Source organism: Procambarus clarkii, chromosome 25 (assembly GCF_040958095.1).
Source record: "Procambarus clarkii isolate CNS0578487 chromosome 25, FALCON_Pclarkii_2.0, whole genome shotgun sequence".
NCBI lineage: Eukaryota > Metazoa > Arthropoda > Malacostraca > Decapoda > Cambaridae > Procambarus > Procambarus clarkii.
Genome location: NC_091174.1, coordinates 15100917 through 15119435, shown reverse-complemented (window position 1 = coordinate 15119435; position 18519 = coordinate 15100917). Strand labels below are relative to the sequence as shown.

The 18519-nt window shown below is 54.9% G+C and overlaps 1 protein-coding gene across 2 annotated transcripts in view; it reads left to right on the top strand.

The window, feature by feature from the left end:
* Window positions 1-18519, top strand: part of LOC123756342 (nose resistant to fluoxetine protein 6) — a 223512-nt gene that overhangs the window by 137868 nt on the left and 67125 nt on the right. Inside the window, exon 1 of one of the 2 annotated variants that reach the window (XM_045739411.2) lies at window positions 11974-12650. The exons of the other annotated variant lie outside the window; for it this stretch is intronic. Coding sequence (XP_045595367.2) covers window positions 12242-12650 — 409 coding nt within the window. The 5' untranslated portion in view covers window positions 11974-12241. Of the gene's footprint in view, window positions 1-11973; window positions 12651-18519 lie in introns of those variants that run through there. 2 annotated transcript variants of the gene reach the window in all.

The window sequence follows — 18519 nt, the reverse complement described above, 5'->3', positions numbered from 1 at the left end:
CTGGAAAGAGATGGCGTTGTCTTGCCTATATACGGAGTTCTTTGGGGCTTACAGTCCCCAAGTGGGCAATGGAAAGCATAGACGACGTTGATCTCCTTTAAGGCGTTCTGCTTTGTGTCTGGAGAGTTTTTTATGAGTAGGCTGGCCGTTTTCTTGGTTTTATAGTAAATCGTCAATTGTATCTACTGATTTTTGTCTGAAGGGATAACGTTCCTATTAACAATATCTTTCAGGACCCTTCCTAAGTGTTCCTTCATTGGTTTACATTTCCTAAAATGAAATATTAATTTACGTGTTTAAGCTGTACTTCCAAACTAAGTCTCTCTCCGACATATCTCTATATATTTCCGACACTTAACGCATTCAAATCATATTAAAGAGCTCGACAAAACACCTTGAATATTCACCCATACAAACGTCTGCATATATTCAGGGAATATATTATACTTGCTATAAAAAAAATATTTACCAACTAAGGTCCATAAACTCACTAAGTAATAAAGCTAGATAATGAACAAAGAAAATCGATTTAATCTGTTCGATAAATAAACCAATCTCCAATCGCAGCTCAATATAATAAACAAGCTTATAGAGATTGTCCCGTTCAAGGATTAAACTCATAATCCCTGTCACGGAAACCCTAAAAACTATTTTCTACCAGGTGAATAGATGCATCAGGGGTAAGAAAACGTGCTAAGACGTCTTATCCTGCCCCGGAATGGAACGCGGATCCAGTCGATTACTCCTATCACGTTCAATGAGATAAATTTGTTTACTCTGAGATGTTTAACTCTACATTACCTCGTGAGTGGGATATCAGAACACAAATAGCAAAAGTTTGCCTTCAACTAGAGATTTTGTACTCTCCGTGTGTTCCGTTTGATCACTTGACTTATAATTCAATAATTAACTTAGTATAATTAAGTAGCTTGTCTCTTCTTCGCTGCGTCTTACCGATAATCGTTAAATCACGATATTGACATTCACTCATGTCCAATTTTACTAACATATTATTAAGCAATAAGAGGACAATTTAGTTTAGTTGAGGGTATCTAGTTAGTTTTATTTCAAAATTTGCAAAATGCATATAAATAATAAGTGCATAAAAAAGTTACCGAAGCATATATTTCTAGAGGTTCTGCTAGTTGAGCTACTCGGTATAAAAAAAATCCAATTATGATGTGAAAAATGAACAATTTTACATGTCATGGCAGGGAGAAAAACAGTGTAACTGCCATAAAATTAATTATGTAATTTTTAATTAGTTCTTTAATTGGGAGGAGGCAGGAAGCCTGTTTATATATGCTTCAAGCTTGTACCGAGGACCCCCAAGGTCGAACAACTGCCCTTCCCCAGGTTGCAGCCCATCAACAGTTGTCTAACTCCCGTTAGTTTACGGCTAGGTGAGTAGTTTCTAATTAAATCAAGCAAAAATACAAACTAAAATTCGCTAGGCCTAGTCTAGCACGTGTACAATATTAGGCCTAAGACAGGGTGTATAAGGCCTACGACTGCTAGAAAAGGTTAGGTTACGGTCTATATGTTGAGGTTATAAAAGTTTCGTATTTGGCCAAATTCAGTGACATAAAATGTTAGGATCCTATGGTCAGTCGGGTCCTCAATGAGGAATTTGGAACAGCCAGTAGAAAATCCCCAGCATAGGGGGCTCATACTTATCAGCTGCTGCCTCCAGCATTGGATACAGCAGCTGGTAAACAGCAACAGCAGCAAGATTTTTAGTCATTTGCGTAGTGAAGAACATTGCCTCAGCAATGTTCTTCACTGTGCAAATGACTGCAGACAGGCGCAGCGGCCTGTTTGACGTTGTTACAAGTTACTTGGTGTAAAGAGCCTGTAAGAATATCCCACTGACTGACTGGCACTTTCCTTTAATTTAGCATCATGGACCCCAACGGAGAACCTTAAGTATTCTGGTAGGATCTTGTTCACAGTCACTCTTAACACTGGTCGAGGATAGAAATGCTGGGAATGCAATCTTTGCTGCCTTGCATAATCCCATAATACCACAGTGTGACTAGGAGCGTTGCTGGGACTCCCTGGAACATTGGCTATGTTCCAGGGAGAGTTTTAACACGTTGATAGATATTGCTTATACGAGTTTGTCGTGCTGTTAATTTCCATGTTTACATTTTTGAGAATTTAATTAATCAACAAACCAGTCAAAAAAAAAATACTTTACCATGAAACTCGTTGTCACTAATTTTTAGTTTCACATTCACCCTTCCCGCTGCCGCTCCCTCTCCCCTCTCCCTTCACGCTGCCGCTCCCTCTCCCCTCTCCCTTCACGCTGCCGCTCCCTCTCCCCTCTCCCTTCACGCTGCCGCTCCCTCTCCCCTCTCCCTTCACGCTGCCGCTCCCTCTCCCCTCTCCCTTCACGCTGCCGCCGCCTCCCCCCCTCTCCCTTCACGCTGCCGCTCCCTCTCCCCTCTCCCTTCACGCTGCCGCTCCCTCTCCCCTCTCCCTTCACGCTGCCGCCGCCCTCCCCCCTCTCCTTCACGCTGCCGCCGCCCTCCCCCCTCTCCCTTCACGCTGCCGCCGCCCTCCCCCCTCTCCCTTCACGCTGCCGCCGCCCTCCCCCCTCTCCCTTCACGCTGCCGCCGCCCTCCCCCCTCTCCCTTCACGCTGCCGCCGCCCTCCCCCCTCTCCCTTCACGCTGCCGCCGCCCTCCCCCCCTCTCCCTTCACGCTGCCGCCGCCCTCCCCCCTCTCCCTTCACGCTGCCGCCGCCCTCCCCCTCTCCCTTCACGCTGCCGCCGCCCTCCCCCCTCTCCCTTCACGCTGCCGCCGCCCTCCCCCCTCTCCCTTCACGCTGCCGCCGCCCTCCCCCCTCTCCCTTCACGCTGCCGCCGCCCTCCCCCTCTCCCTTCACGCTGCCGCCGCCCTCCCCCCTCTCCCTTCACGCTGCCGCCGCCCTCCCCCTCTCCCTTCACGCTGCCGCCGCCCTCCCCCCTCTCCCTTCACGCTGCCGCCGCCCTCCCCCCCTCTCCCTTCACGCTGCCGCCGCCCTCCCCCCTCTCCCTTCACGCTGCCGCCGCCCTCCCCCCTCTCCCTTCACGCTGCCGCCGCCCTCCCCCCTCTCCCTTCACGCTGCCGCCGCCCTCCCCCCTCTCCCTTCACGCTGCCGCCGCCCTCCCCCCTCTCCCTTCACGCTGCCGCCGCCCTCCCCCCTCTCCCTTCACGCTGCCGCCGCCCTCCCCCCTCTCCCTTCACGCTGCCGCCGCCCTCCCCCCTCTCCCTTCACGCTGCCGCCGCCCTCCCCCCTCTCCCTTCACGCTGCCGCCGCCCTCCCCCCTCTCCCTTCACGCTGCCGCCGCCCTCACCCCCTCTCCCTTCACGCTGCCGCCGCCCTCCCCCCTCTCCCTTCACGCTGCCGCCGCCCTCCCCCCTCTCCCTTCACGCTGCCGCCGCCCTCCCCCCTCTCCCTTCACGCTGCCGCCGCCCTCCCCCCTCTCCCTTCACGCTGCCGCCGCCCTCCCCCCTCTCCCTTCACGCTGCCGCCGCCCTCCCCCCTCTCCCTTCACGCTGCCGCCGCCCTCCCCCCCTCTCCCTTCACGCTGCCGCCGCCCTCCCCCCTCTCCCTTCACGCTGCCGCCGCCCTCCCCCCTCTCCCTTCACGCTGCCGCCGCCCTCCCCCCTCTCCCTTCACGCTGCCGCCGCCCTCCCCCCTCTCCCCTTCACGCTGCCGCCGCCCTCCCCCCTCTCCCTTCACGCTGCCGCCGCCCTCCCCCCTCTCCCTTCACGCTGCCGCCGCCCTCCCCCCTCTCCCTTCACGCTGCCGCCGCCCTCCCCCCTCTCCCTTCACGCTGCCGCCGCCCTCCCCCCTCTCCCTTCACGCTGCCGCCGCCCTCCCCCCTCTCCCTTCACGCTGCCGCCGCCCTCCCCCCTCTCCCTTCACGCTGCCGCCGCCCTCCCCCCTCTCCCTTCACGCTGCCGCCGCCCTCCCCCCTCTCCCTTCACGCTGCCGCCGCCCTCCCCCCTCTCCCTTCACGCTGCCGCCGCCCTCCCCCCTCTCCCTTCACGCTGCCGCCGCCCTCCCCCCTCTCCCTTCACGCTGCCGCCGCCCTCCCCCCTCTCCCTTCACGCTGCCGCCGCCCTCCCCCCTCTCCCTTCACGCTGCCGCCGCCCTCCCCCCTCTCCCTTCACGCTGCCGCCGCCCTCCCCCCTCTCCCTTCACGCTGCCGCCGCCCTCCCCCCTCTCCCTTCACGCTGCCGCCGCCCTCCCCCCTCTCCCTTCACGCTGCCGCCGCCCTCCCCCCTCTCCCTTCACGCTGCCGCCGCCCTCCCCCCTCTCCCTTCACGCTGCCGCCGCCCTCCCCCCTCTCCCTTCACGCTGCCGCCGCCCTCCCCCTCTCCCTTCACGCTGCCGCCGCCCTCCCCCCTCTCCCTTCACGCTGCCGCCGCCCTCCCCCCTCTCCCTTCACGCTGCCGCCGCCCTCCCCCCTCTCCCTTCACGCTGCCGCCGCCCTCCCCCCTCTCCCTTCACGCTGCCGCCGCCCTCCCCCCTCTCCCTTCACGCTGCCGCCGCCCTCCCCCCTCTCCCTTCACGCTGCCGCCGCCCTCCCCCCTCTCCCTTCACGCTGCCGCCGCCCTCCCCCCTCTCCCTTCACGCTGCCGCCGCCCTCCCCCCTCTCCCTTCACGCTGCCGCCGCCCTCCCCCCTCTCCCTTCACGCTGCCGCCGCCCTCCCCCCTCTCCTTCACGCTGCCGCCGCCCTCCCCCCTCTCCCTTCACGCTGCCGCCGCCCTCCCCCCTCTCCCTTCACGCTGCCGCCGCCCTCCCCCCTCTCCCTTCACGCTGCCGCCGCCCTCCCCCCTCTCCCTTCACGCTGCCGCCGCCCTCCCCCTCTCCCTTCACGCTGCCGCCGCCCTCCCCCCTCTCCCTTCACGCTGCCGCCGCCCTCCCCCCTCTCCCTTCACGCTGCCGCCGCCCTCCCCCCTCTCCTTCACGCTGCCGCCGCCCTCCCCCCTCTCCCTTCACGCTGCCGCCGCCCTCCCCCCTCTCCCTTCACGCTGCCGCCGCCCTCCCCCCTCTCCCTTCACGCTGCCGCCGCCCTCCCCCCTCTCCCTTCACGCTGCCGCCGCCCTCCCCCCTCTCCCTTCACGCTGCCGCCGCCCTCCCCCCTCTCCCTTCACGCTGCCGCCGCCCTCCCCCCTCTCCCTTCACGCTGCCGCCGCCCTCCCCCCTCTCCCTTCACGCTGCCGCCGCCCTCCCCCCTCTCCCTTCACGCTGCCGCCGCCCTCCCCCCTCTCCCTTCACGCTGCCGCCGCCCTCCCCCCTCTCCCTTCACGCTGCCGCCGCCCTCCCCCCTCTCCCTTCACGCTGCCGCCGCCCTCCCCCCTCTCCCTTCACGCTGCCGCCGCCCTCCCCCCTCTCCCTTCACGCTGCCGCCGCCCTCCCCCCTCTCCCTTCACGCTGCCGCCGCCCTCCCCCCTCTCCCTTCACGCTGCCGCCGCCCTCCCCCCTCTCCCTTCACGCTGCCGCCGCCCTCCCCCCTCTCCCTTCACGCTGCCGCCGCCCTCCCCCCTCTCCCTTCACGCTGCCGCCGCCCTCCCCCCTCTCCCTTCACGCTGCCGCCGCCCTCCCCCCTCTCCCTTCACGCTGCCGCCGCCCTCCCCCCTCTCCCTTCACGCTGCCGCCGCCCTCCCCCCTCTCCCTTCACGCTGCCGCCGCCCTCCCCCCTCTCCCTTCACGCTGCCGCCGCCCTCCCCCCTCTCCCTTCACGCTGCCGCCGCCCTCCCCCCTCTCCCTTCACGCTGCCGCCGCCCTCCCCCCTCTCCCTTCACGCTGCCGCCGCCCTCCCCCCTCTCCCTTCACGCTGCCGCCGCCCTCCCCCCTCTCCCTTCACGCTGCCGCCGCCCTCCCCCCTCTCCCTTCACGCTGCCGCCGCCCTCCCCCCTCTCCCTTCACGCTGCCGCCGCCCTCCCCCCTCTCCCTTCACGCTGCCGCCGCCCTCCCCCCTCTCCCTTCACGCTGCCGCCGCCCTCCCCCCTCTCCCTTCACGCTGCCGCCGCCCTCCCCCCTCTCCCTTCACGCTGCCGCCGCCCTCCCCCCTCTCCCTTCACGCTGCCGCCGCCCTCCCCCCTCTCCCTTCACGCTGCCGCCGCCCTCCCCCCTCTCCCTTCACGCTGCCGCCGCCCTCCCCCCTCTCCCTTCACGCTGCCGCCGCCCTCCCCCCTCTCCCTTCACGCTGCCGCCGCCCTCCCCCTCTCCCTTCACGCTGCCGCCGCCCTCCCCCCTCTCCCTTCACGCTGCCGCCGCCCTCCCCCCTCTCCCTTCACGCTGCCGCCGCCCTCCCCCCTCTCCCTTCACGCTGCCGCCGCCCTCCCCCCTCTCCCTTCACGCTGCCGCCGCCCTCCCCCCTCTCCCTTCACGCTGCCGCCGCCCTCCCCCCTCTCCCTTCGCGCTGCCGCCGCCCTCCCCCCTCTCCCTTCGCGCTGCCGCCGCCCTCCCCCCTCTCCCTTCGCGCTGCCGCCGCCCTCCCCCCTCTCCCTTCGCGCTGCCGCCGCCCTCCCCCCTCTCCCTTCGCGCTGCCGCCGCCCTCCCCCCTCTCCCTTCGCGCTGCCGCCGCCCTCCCCCCTCTCCCTTCGCGCTGCCGCCGCCCTCCCCCCTCTCCCTTCGCGCTGCCGCCGCCCTCCCCCCTCTCCCTTCGCGCTGCCGCCGCCCTCCCCCCTCTCCCTTCGCGCTGCCGCCGCCCTCCCCCCTCTCCCTTCGCGCTGCCGCCGCCCTCCCCCCTCTCCCTTCGCGCTGCCGCCGCCCTCCCCCCTCTCCCTTCGCGCTGCCGCCGCCCTCCCCCCTCTCCCTTCGCGCTGCCGCCGCCCTCCCCCCTCTCCCTTCGCGCTGCCGCCGCCCTCCCCCCTCTCCCTTCGCGCTGCCGCCGCCCTCCCCCCTCTCCCTTCGCGCTGCCGCCGCCCTCCCCCCTCTCCCTTCGCGCTGCCGCCGCCCTCCCCCCTCTCCCTTCGCGCTGCCGCCGCCCTCCCCCCTCTCCCTTCGCGCTGCCGCCGCCCTCCCCCCTCTCCCTTCGCGCTGCCGCCGCCCTCCCCCCTCTCCCTTCGCGCTGCCGCCGCCCTCCCCCCTCTCCCTTCGCGCTGCCGCCGCCCTCCCCCCTCTCCCTTCGCGCTGCCGCCGCCCTCCCCCCTCTCCCTTCGCGCTGCCGCCGCCCTCCCCCCTCTCCCTTCGCGCTGCCGCCGCCCTCCCCCCTCTCCCTTCGCGCTGCCGCCGCCCTCCCCCCTCTCCCTTCGCGCTGCCGCCGCCCTCCCCCCTCTCCCTTCGCGCTGCCGCCGCCCTCCCCCCTCTCCCTTCGCGCTGCCGCCGCCCTCCCCCCTCTCCCTTCGCGCTGCCGCCGCCCTCCCCCCTCTCCCTTCGCGCTGCCGCCGCCCTCCCCCCTCTCCCTTCGCGCTGCCGCCGCCCTCCCCCCTCTCCCTTCGCGCTGCCGCCGCCCTCCCCCCTCTCCCTTCGCGCTGCCGCCGCCCTCCCCCCTCTCCCTTCGCGCTGCCGCCGCCCTCCCCCCTCTCCCTTCGCGCTGCCGCCGCCCTCCCCCCTCTCCCTTCGCGCTGCCGCCGCCCTCCCCCCTCTCCCTTCGCGCTGCCGCCGCCCTCCCCCCTCTCCCTTCGCGCTGCCGCCGCCCTCCCCCCTCTCCCTTCGCGCTGCCGCCGCCCTCCCCCCTCTCCCTTCGCGCTGCCGCCGCCCTCCCCCCTCTCCCTTCGCGCTGCCGCCGCCCTCCCCCCTCTCCCTTCGCGCTGCCGCCGCCCTCCCCCCTCTCCCTTCGCGCTGCCGCCGCCCTCCCCCCTCTCCCTTCGCGCTGCCGCCGCCCTCCCCCCTCTCCCTTCGCGCTGCCGCCGCCCTCCCCCCTCTCCCTTCGCGCTGCCGCCGCCCTCCCCCCTCTCCCTTCGCGCTGCCGCCGCCCTCCCCCCTCTCCCTTCGCGCTGCCGCCGCCCTCCCCCCTCTCCCTTCGCGCTGCCGCCGCCCTCCCCCCTCTCCCTTCGCGCTGCCGCCGCCCTCCCCCCTCTCCCTTCGCGCTGCCGCCGCCCTCCCCCCTCTCCCTTCGCGCTGCCGCCGCCCTCCCCCCTCTCCCTTCGCGCTGCCGCCGCCCTCCCCCCTCTCCCTTCGCGCTGCCGCCGCCCTCCCCCCTCTCCCTTCGCGCTGCCGCCGCCCTCCCCCCTCTCCCTTCGCGCTGCCGCCGCCCTCCCCCCTCTCCCTTCGCGCTGGCCACCCCGTCCCCTCTCTCCCTTCGCGCTGGCCACCCCGTCCCCTCTCTCCCTTCGCGCTGGCCACCCCGTCCCCTCTCTCCCTTCGCGCTGGCCACCCCGTCCCCTCTCTCCCTTCGCGCTGGCCACCCCGTCCCCTCTCTCCCTTCGCGCTGGCCACCCCGTCCCCTCTCTCTTCGCGCTGGCCACCCCGTCCCCTCTCTCTTCGCGCTGGCCACCCCGTCCCCTCTCTCTTCGCGCTGGCCACCCCGTCCCCTCTCTCTTCGCGCTGGCCACCCCGTCCCCTCTCTCTTCGCGCTGGCCACCCCGTCCCCTCTCTCTTCGCGCTGGCCACCCCGTCCCCTCTCTCTTCGCGCTGGCCACCCCGTCCCCTCTCTCTTCGCGCTGGCCACCCCGTCCCCTCTCTCTTCGCGCTGGCCACCCCGTCCCCTCTCTCTTCGCGCTGGCCACCCCGTCCCCTCTCTCTTCGCGCTGGCCACCCCGTCCCCTCTCTCTTCGCGCTGGCCACCCCGTCCCCTCTCTCTTCGCGCTGGCCACCCCGTCCCCTCTCTCTTCGCGCTGGCCACCCCGTCCCCTCTCTCTTCGCGCTGGCCACCCCGTCCCCTCTCTCTTCGCGCTGGCCACCCCGTCCCCTCTCTCTTCGCGCTGGCCACCCCCGTCCCCTCTCTCTTCGCGCTGGCCACCCCGTCCCCTCTCTCTTCGCGCTGGCCACCCCGTCCCCTCTCTCTTCGCGCTGGCCACCCCGTCCCCTCTCTCTTCGCGCTGGCCACCCCGTCCCCTCTCTCTTCGCGCTGGCCACCCCGTCCCCTCTCTCTTCGCGCTGGCCACCCCGTCCCCTCTCTCTTCGCGCTGGCCACCCCGTCCCCTCTCTCTTCGCGCTGGCCACCCCGTCCCCTCTCTCTTCGCGCTGGCCACCCCCTCCCCTCTCTCTTCGCGCTGGCCACCCCCTCCCCTCTCTCTTCGCGCTGGCCACCCCCTCCCCTCTCTCTTCGCGCTGGCCACCCCCTCTGTCACCCTTTATTCACCCTGTCTCTCACCCACTCTCTCATTTCATATTGGAAGTTTTTGCTTGGCTGAACCCACCGACTCCGGGATAAAGCCTCTCGAATTGCCTTAACGAATCTGGCTGGAATCGGCTTCAGACTGATTCAATTTTGCTCCCTGCGATTGAAAACAATTGAGTGAACTTTTAGCTTATTTCACTTTCTTGAGCATGGAGAAGGTATTTCTTAATTCTAGTGGTACTCTGTCTTTTTCTGTCTATCTCTGTCTCTCTCTCTCTCCGTCTCTGTCTCTCTCATTATCAACCTGGTTTAAATAATATTTTTCCATTCTCCTTCCATCTCTACCTAAATTGTAACATTATTTCATATATAATTTAATATCTCCTGTTTACCCGTCAGAGAATTTCAAGGTAATGTAATAATTATCAGGAAAACACTAACCCATAACGACTATATAGCACTTGGACTAGATATGAGGATTTGGGATGGGACGGACGGAAGGAATACTGTCTAACCACTTGGACGATCAGGTGACGTCCAAGTGAGTGGACGCCGACCTGTAAGAAGCGAGACCGTCGCTCTACCGTCCAGTCCAAGTGTCTGGATTAACGAGTTAACAAGAATTTGTTGCTTGTAAAAATACATTTTCCTAGACTTAACACACTGATTAGTTTACCTGAAGTCAACCTTGACTGACACACTAAAACACGATAGGGAAAGATAAAGATAGATCACGGGAGGAGATACAGCTTGCGGAATGGGGCTAGAATGGACCCCATAGGAAAAAAGGTAGAGCGAATATATAATTTTGTATTTGGCAGGAGACTATCAGGAGACAGCGCCAAACCATTGCGACTATATAACACATGGAAGGGGTCAGAATTAAGATTTGGGATGGGACGGGGGAGGAGGAATGGTGCCCAACCACTTGGACGGTTGGGAATTGAACGCCGACCTGCACGAGGCGAGACCGTCGCTCTACCGTCCAGCCCAAGTGGAATGAAGAATTGCATCTCTCTCTCTCTCGTGGCAACGTCAAGGTCAAGGCGGCGTTGATCGCTCTGAACAAGAGATAGTATTTTATCATCAACATCTTAGATAAATGTAATGTTCACTTCATCATGATGAGATGACGTACGGTAATTATATGAAGTCAAAGCTTCCGACGTTAATGACTTAATTGTAAGGACCTTAATGATGATAATTGTAAGGACAGTTTGACATAATTGTGACTAAATAGCTACGATCTGCCTAATTTCAGAGGACAACGTTGAATAGATTGCTTGTTAAGTTAAATGCACTTGGTTCATGCATCTGTTACCAGTCAAATCATCCAATTATCCACCACGTCCTTGGGGTATGCTCGTCCAAGCTGTGTCCGACCAGAAACAAATAATAAATTTTAACGTACTGTATTCTGTAGGCAATTATTTGTATTTTTAGTACATGGGTACAGTAGTTACAGAGATTAGATGAGATCAGAAGACATCAGCAAATCAGTTTTTAATTAAATTTGGAACGTCATGAGAAGTTGTGTGAAATGTTTTTCATTTATAATTAATCACGGGGGTGTGACGGCTGAGTTACCAGGAATTTGGGTTGTGTTTACGCAACTCGTCCTCCCACAATGTTCATTCCATCCAGCGGCCGTGTGGATGAATGCAAAAATGGATGAATGAATGAAATCACACTTAAAGTTAACCATAACTGATTTCCACTCGATCTTTTCCCAAAAATGATTTCATTCATTATGGTGAAAACTCGCTCCTTTAATTGCTGCGGCCATATTTTGAAATTGCTAAATATTACCAAAGGGAACCAAAAAGCCTATTCTAACCATGCCTTAACTATGCACCAAATCGGCTTTAACCGACATGACAATAAGATAGGTGGAGTGTACATTCCTCATTCCCGTTTTGATCCTTACTGACAGTTATACTCAAGCTGCTACAGTTAGTGGTGACGGCTTCGTACTCTCATGTCCTCTAACCCGTCCTCGTCAGCACTGGCCAACGACACGCTAACCCAGCCAACAGATCTCGCGTTTATGAACGTAAATAATTTACAAGAGACTCGCAACAGATGACGTTCGAACTTTTATCGAACAGTTGTTCGCTTTTTTCCGATGGTTAATCTGCACCCCAGTATATGCTTCACCTATGTACTGCAAATACAAGTCATGAAACTTATCCTAGGTCTACTAATACGCAAAACTTACAACATGCACTAATAAATAATAGTAATAATGTCTTCTTACAGACAATATAATAAAGGATAAAAACCCACACTTACGTATTTACGAATTTTACCCGTCTTCTACCCCTCCACACTACCACCTTGAGCTCCCACATCAACGATTGATTAATGAAGATTAAGCCACCCAAAAGGTGGCACGGGCATGAATAGCCCGTAAGTGGTGGGCCCTTTTGAGCCATTACCAGTATCAATAGATGATACTGGAGATCTGTGGAGGTGCGACTGCACCCTGCGTGACGTGAGATGTCTCCCGTACCCCACATCAACGACGATTGATTGATTGATTAAGATTAAGCCACCCAAGATGTGGCACGGGCATGAATAGCCCGTAAGACCACCCATCTCCACCTCCCTCAAAATCTACCTCCCGTTCCCGTGACAACCTTGCTCCCCCCCCCCCAGACTACCGACCCCACCCTCCCTCATCCCGACTGTCAACACGTCTTATCTAAACGCAGCCGAGTAGCTCCGACACGGTGCTTACAGACAGTGCTGTGGGTCAGTCGGTGTTCAGCGTCTGAGGAGGAGGGTTGTCCAGCTCGTCCTTCTCACTGATAGTGTGATACTGATACACATTGTAATCCCTCCACCACTGACGACACCGTCTCTCCACGTTCCACAACACCACCACCTCAAAACTATGCTCATCGCAGAGACTCGTTGACATTGGATTCAATTCTAATGCATGTGTTTCAGTACTAAAGTAATCGCTAATAATTTTGTTTGTAAGCATTGAATGCACATTTAAACTAACGACAATGATGTTCTCCAAGCTGCTCTTCCTCACGCTAACCTTGACGCTCCTTCACACCACCACTTCCGCATTCCGATCACCTTGGAGTGTCCTTCAAGACCCTGACCAAGGGGAGGAGCTGGCTGGCCTGCGGGATGGCATGCCACCCCTGCAACTCCTCCCATCCTTCCCCATGCTGCAGGAGGCGCTGAAGCATCAGCTGGAGGACACGTCCTTGAATTCCACCCTTCCCGAGCTTGTTGGAGGCGGCGAGGAAGATCTGACGGAGGGCCTGGGCAGCATCCTGACCGTCTGGAGCACAGTAGAGACGTTCTACGTCCCCAAAAAAGCCAATATAGACAACGAAGAGTGTGCAAAAGACGTGTCTGATAGAGCCTTCCTCCTCAACATTAACAAGTTGTGGATAATGAGAAGTAAGTCTCCTTATCGTATTTGTTTTGTGTATTTTCTTAATTACCGGTATATATGTATCTCATACCTCTAATGATCGCGAGAAATGAACGCAAATACTTGTTAGGCATTTTCAGGGATCACATCATACATTGTTACAATAGGTGTAACACCTATTGTAACCTTACAGTCAAGCCACAAGATATGAAAGAATATATTATTTGAATCTGGAACCTGGTATTTATGATTAAACCTGTTCTTCCTTCCCCCTCACGGACCAGGTCTTTACAAACAGGAGATCCCGAGTCCTCCATTTACCCAGAGGGGCAGTGCAATGGCCCTACGAAGCCCCCCTCTTGTGGTCAGCGTGTGTGTCAGACCGTGTAGTTGGCTGGCTTCGTGCCCCACACTTGTGGTGTACGGTTAACTGGCACATTTCCATTGTCTCTTCTTATTCAGGTTAGGTTTGCCCAGGGGCTGTGGCTTCTGGAGTGGCGACTCGTGTCTGTTTTAGGGGGATTTTGGGGGAGAGAGGGGGCGGGGGTATGTCAGGAGGTTCAGAGGTTCCCGGCTGAATCGTCAGGCAGCCGCAGCTGTAACCCGGAATACGGTTAACATTGGGGTACCGGAACCCTTAACGGTGTTAGAGATGTTATTCCAATGAATGCTTTATTGTAATTTAATATTTTCTTGGCCATTTACCATAATTCATAGTATTGGTCTAGTAGGTTGTGCTACCCCTACTGGCCGTCTAAAGTACTTTTTATATAATTGACTTTCAAATGGTATTTCTCTAAATGGTGTTATTTTCATAATCTCTTGTAAAGAAAAATATTATCTTGTAGGATAGGCGGGTCGGGGTCTAGCCCCATGCCTCTCCTCTGCATGAAATGTCAATGATATAAGTTTCCAATCTTAATATATATCAGATATCAAAGGATAATGTGTGTCGTTTTGTCTTATGAAGTTTATTCATTAAAATTCATCTACATTACTGTAGAGGGTTACAGTGAGGAAGATAATCTGGTGAGGGAAGGTAAGGAAGGAATTTACTATCGGTACTTGCCTGTCAGTAATTATAGTGAGGTTTAGCCCTTTATACCCCGCCTACTAGCCCTTTTTGGTCCAGTTGTGTTACGTCTTGGCTATTCTAACGTTCAAAATCTCAGTCGAACCTGTCCTTAAAGTTGTAGATGGAGGTGGCTTCCACGGCTTATGGGTGTATTCCACTTGTTGACCACCCGTACTGGGTACGAGCTTCTTCTTAAATTTTCTCCTCGGCTCATTTTGGGTTTCCAGCTTCTACATGCGTCCTCATTGTCATATTTTCTCCCGGTTTATAGAGGATGTCATTGTCCACCGTGTCTATTCTCCTTAGTACATTGTACGTTATCATATCCCTTCTATTTCTTCTGTCCTTCAAAGTTGTGAAGTTCAGCTCCTTCCACCTATCCCCACTGCTTAATCCTCTTTGCTCTGGCACTAATCTAGTTGCAAACCTCTGCACTTTTTTAATTATAGTTTTATACTAGAATTAATTCCACCGGCCTAGAATTATGTATTCCAGGACGGTGTTGTTTATTCCAGTAATGGTCCAACAAAACTAGGGTAGATTGCTTTGAAAGCGTCCCGACCTAGGTTTCTAAATGACTTTTTAGTGTTTGCCAGAGTCGCATATGCTGCCGATGTTACCCTGACTGTGTGCGCCTAACGTGTGGGTGTTGGAGTGATGTTCACTTCCAAATCTCTCTTGATTCCTGCAGTTATCTTTCATTTTTACACCTATTCACATTCTGGTTTTTTCTCTTCCCCCATCTTCCTTGCCCCATCTTACGAGGATTGAACTACTACAACCATTTGTTTGCCCACTGCCTATAACATTCTGCAGTCCTCCTCAGTTTTTACATTCCTCATTAACATGGAATAAGGAATGCCATCATCGTTTTCAGACGATGCCATGCATGAGCTCACTCCCTCCGGTAGATCACTGATATAGATTAAGAACAGTAGAGGTCCAGGACCGATCCTTAACTTGTTACATTACTCCAGCTGGAGACTCGTTTTCTGTCCTTCAGGTCTTCCATTACCCAGTTTAGTGTCTTTCCAGTTATCTCAGCATGTTTCTTGAACATGTACATCAACCTTTCTTGAGAAACTGAATCATGTGCCTCTAGATAGTCAAGAAAAATCCAGTCTACCTTGCCTTCTTTTTTCCCTGTCGAATTCTAGTAAACGTTCCATAGAACTCTAACTTATTCTCTCAAAGTGCTCCACTATTCTCAACCAGATTACGCCAGCACTTTACAACGAATACTTGTCAGTGATATTGGTCTGTAATTTAGTGCCTCCTGTCTGTCCTCTTAAATATGGAGACTGCATTTACCTTTTTCCAGAATTCTGGTGAAGGGTTGTGGAGACTCCAAGTTGTAGTTCCAAGCGAGTTTCCTCTTGGTTTTGTTTAACGACTGGTTAACTCTTGCCTGTAATTAAAACAAAAAATAATAGCGTCTTATAATTGCAATAATGTAAAACAATATCTCCATACTCAATTATTGATCATTATATAAATAGTTTCTCCATTAACTCCCTAATAATTCAAGATTCTGAATATTACTCTTTGGATAACTTGCTCTTACATCATAATGGGAATCAGAGCAAATTTGTTTAATATCACAGAACTCCTGGTACGAGCAACCTATAAAATTTAACAATGTTCAACTTGCCTGTGTTTGGTAGCAGATGGAAAAGTGTCACCATACACCTCTGAGTCTGCTGGTCAGCATATCTCCCGGTGAATGTATCCTGTAGGATTCTGTCTGAGATGTTCTTATCCTTTTAACTTTCAACCAAAAAGGCTTTGTCTAGTGGACAGTACAGTAATAGTTAAACGTTACAAGATTATAAAGCCGAATAAGCGCTTGATAACCGGCTAAAGCGACTGATGCTTCAGACCCCTCCCCCCCCCCTAGAGAATCCGGTTGAATCCCAGGTTCCATGACATTAGTAACGTATCGTGGTCTAGTAGTTTATGGCTTAAGGCGTGTGCTTGCGAGTACCCAGGGAACAGGTTTGAGTCTTCCTTATAACTCCAACTGTTTTTCTCATTGTTGCTATTCTTAATGCAGCCCTTCCAGGTTATACCCACATTTTTCATCACATAACCAGCTCATCGCCAATTTCCATAATCACTTGCTCTCTGTTTGCCAGCATCAGATTTGAGAACGTAGACTCTGTCTGGTAGACTCTGTAACAAACTGTGTCGTAAAGAACTCTTCGATCACACCCGAGAATTATTTTCCCTCTGAGTTAGCTGTTTATAATGTCCAAATAATTTTCCCAAACTTGAAGTCTCCAGCTCTCCAACAATTCACACACTACAGCATTACGATGCTTTTTTTTCCTCTTCTCCCAAATTGGTTTGATGCTTTACTCTCTAACACCAGGAGGTATGTATATATATTTCCTTGTGGCCAGTTCTTTCATTCCCTCCTTCACTTTTTCCCCATAAGGTTTCTGCACATGACTGATGTGATTTCTATGCAATGCACTACACATCCGCATTCACACTGCAACTCACCCTTTTTTCATATTTATTTTGCCTTCATAAAAACCTGTTTTTATTTAGTATTTGATCAGTTGAGTCCTTGAATAGAGGACATGGTGAGGGTCCTTGAGCCCTCACCATGTCTTGGTGAGGTCTATTATATCCAACTCCTTAGTTGGATAAAATATTATATATCCAACTAATTATATCCAACCAGTGATACGAGGTAATGCACCATCACACCTCTGGAGTTAGTATATAATACTTATAGTCACCTTTTCTCTCCTGTTTTATTATTAAGTATATTATTTTAACTAATTGTTTTGAAATGAAAAATGGTTATTGCTAATTTTATCCACAAAAAGTAATCTTCTTGCTAGAGAGCGGCCCTGAGACACGTATTTCCTTGAAGAGCAAAAAGTCCTGGGATAACGCCATACCACAGAGCATGTTATCTTCAGATTTGCCTCATGTTGAGGAATCAAACAGGGATTTAGAGACTGTCAAAGTGTTACCAACTGTGTGTCATCCTTTGCATATAAGAAATGCATTAGTTTTTAAAACAATGATAGGAAAATGAATTAAAAATAATTAAAAAGCCACTTATATATATTAGTCTTAGGGTGAAGGTCCAAAATGACTTCCCCGTAAGACGGCTGCCTTCTTTTTGAACTGCTCAAAGACTCGAAGAAAAACTGAAATAAGTCTTTGTGTATGACAACACAGTTTACCAAAAATCAGAGTGTTGTTTATTCATGCAAATTTTCGAGCTGAGCATAAAGGCGATACAAAATATTTTGAGAGCCAGAATATTGTGAAGGTGGAGATTCGTGAAGACTGAGGGTAGGACACCAGGCCCGAAATCCACTCGTGTTTGACGAGTGCTTCACCTCGGCCCGTCCTCATAAACAAAAGCCAAATGCTCATTAATTTAGTCCCCGGATCCTTGCATAAAAATCTCACTTTACATGGGACTTATCTCTGTGTCGCACTTAGATGTTCAATGCTGCAAGAATAATCACAAAAAAACTTTATTAACTTATGTACTTACCTAATTGTGGTTGCGGGGGTTGAGCTCTGGCTCTTTGGTCCCGCCTCTCAACTGTCAATCAACTAATGTACAGGTTCCTGAGCCTACTGGGCTCTTATCATATCTACACTTGAAGCTGTGTATGGAGTCAGCCTCCACCACATCACTTCCTAATGCAGTCCATTTGTCTACTACTCTGACACTGAAAAAATCTTTCTAACGTCTCTATGGCTCATTTGGGCACTCAATTTCCACTTGTCCCCTAGTGCGTGTGCCCCTTGTGGTAAATAGCCTATCTTTATCTACTCTATCAATTCCTCTGAGAATCTTGTATGTGGTGATCATGTCCCCTCTAACTCGTCGTCTCCCAGTGACGTGAGGTTTAATTCCCGTAGTCTCTTCCCGTAGCTGTGTATTCCTTGTTGTGTTGAAACACGGAAACGTTCGGAATTTTAGTTTAATTTTCCTAGAGGATACTTACGCTTAATAATGCTTCAGATACGACCTACAAATTTAGATAAATCCTAACACAGTCTGGACACCTAGTCAACACTACTCTAGGTCTAACTATACACCAAATTATTAATATAGTGTTAACTTGTTGACAAGTACCGATTTTGACTACAGACCATTAAAATGGATGCTTGCATCTTTCGGGTCGCCAATAGCTTGGATGATCATAGACTTAATTTGGGTTGCCCAACTTGCTCAGGTTGACTGACTCCAGGTGGTAAAAATTTTCCATACGAAGCAAACATTACCAATCTACACACCACGTTGTGGTTGCTAGTGGTCGTCTCACTACATTATGTAGGGGGGGGGGGGAATACAAAATGGTAAACTGAAACGTAATAGATTTTGAGCGCTACATTAATGAGAAGGAAATATTATGAGTACTTGAAAAAAGTTGTACTGAGGCTAGAGGTACGGCACACTAACGTATCCTAGACAACATAACGATGTCTCAGCTCAGGTCTTGTATCATCGTGTTGTCCCCCGCTCACCAGCTTGTCTGTCGAATTCATACATACACACCACACACACTCACTCACTCTCACGCACACACGCACATACTCTCTCTTTCACTTAGGAATTTCTACACCATTTGATTGGCGGTTGAGAGGCGGGACCAAAAAGACAAAGCTCAACCCCCGCAAGCACAATTAGGGAAGTACAACTAGGTGAGTATACCCACCCCTCCTTCCCAGGTGTGTTGTGCAGCGTCAGACAAGTGCTGCACTCCCTTCTCATCCCACTCCCTTCTCATCCCACTCCCTTCTCATCCCACTCCCTTCTCATCCCACTCCCTTCTCATCCC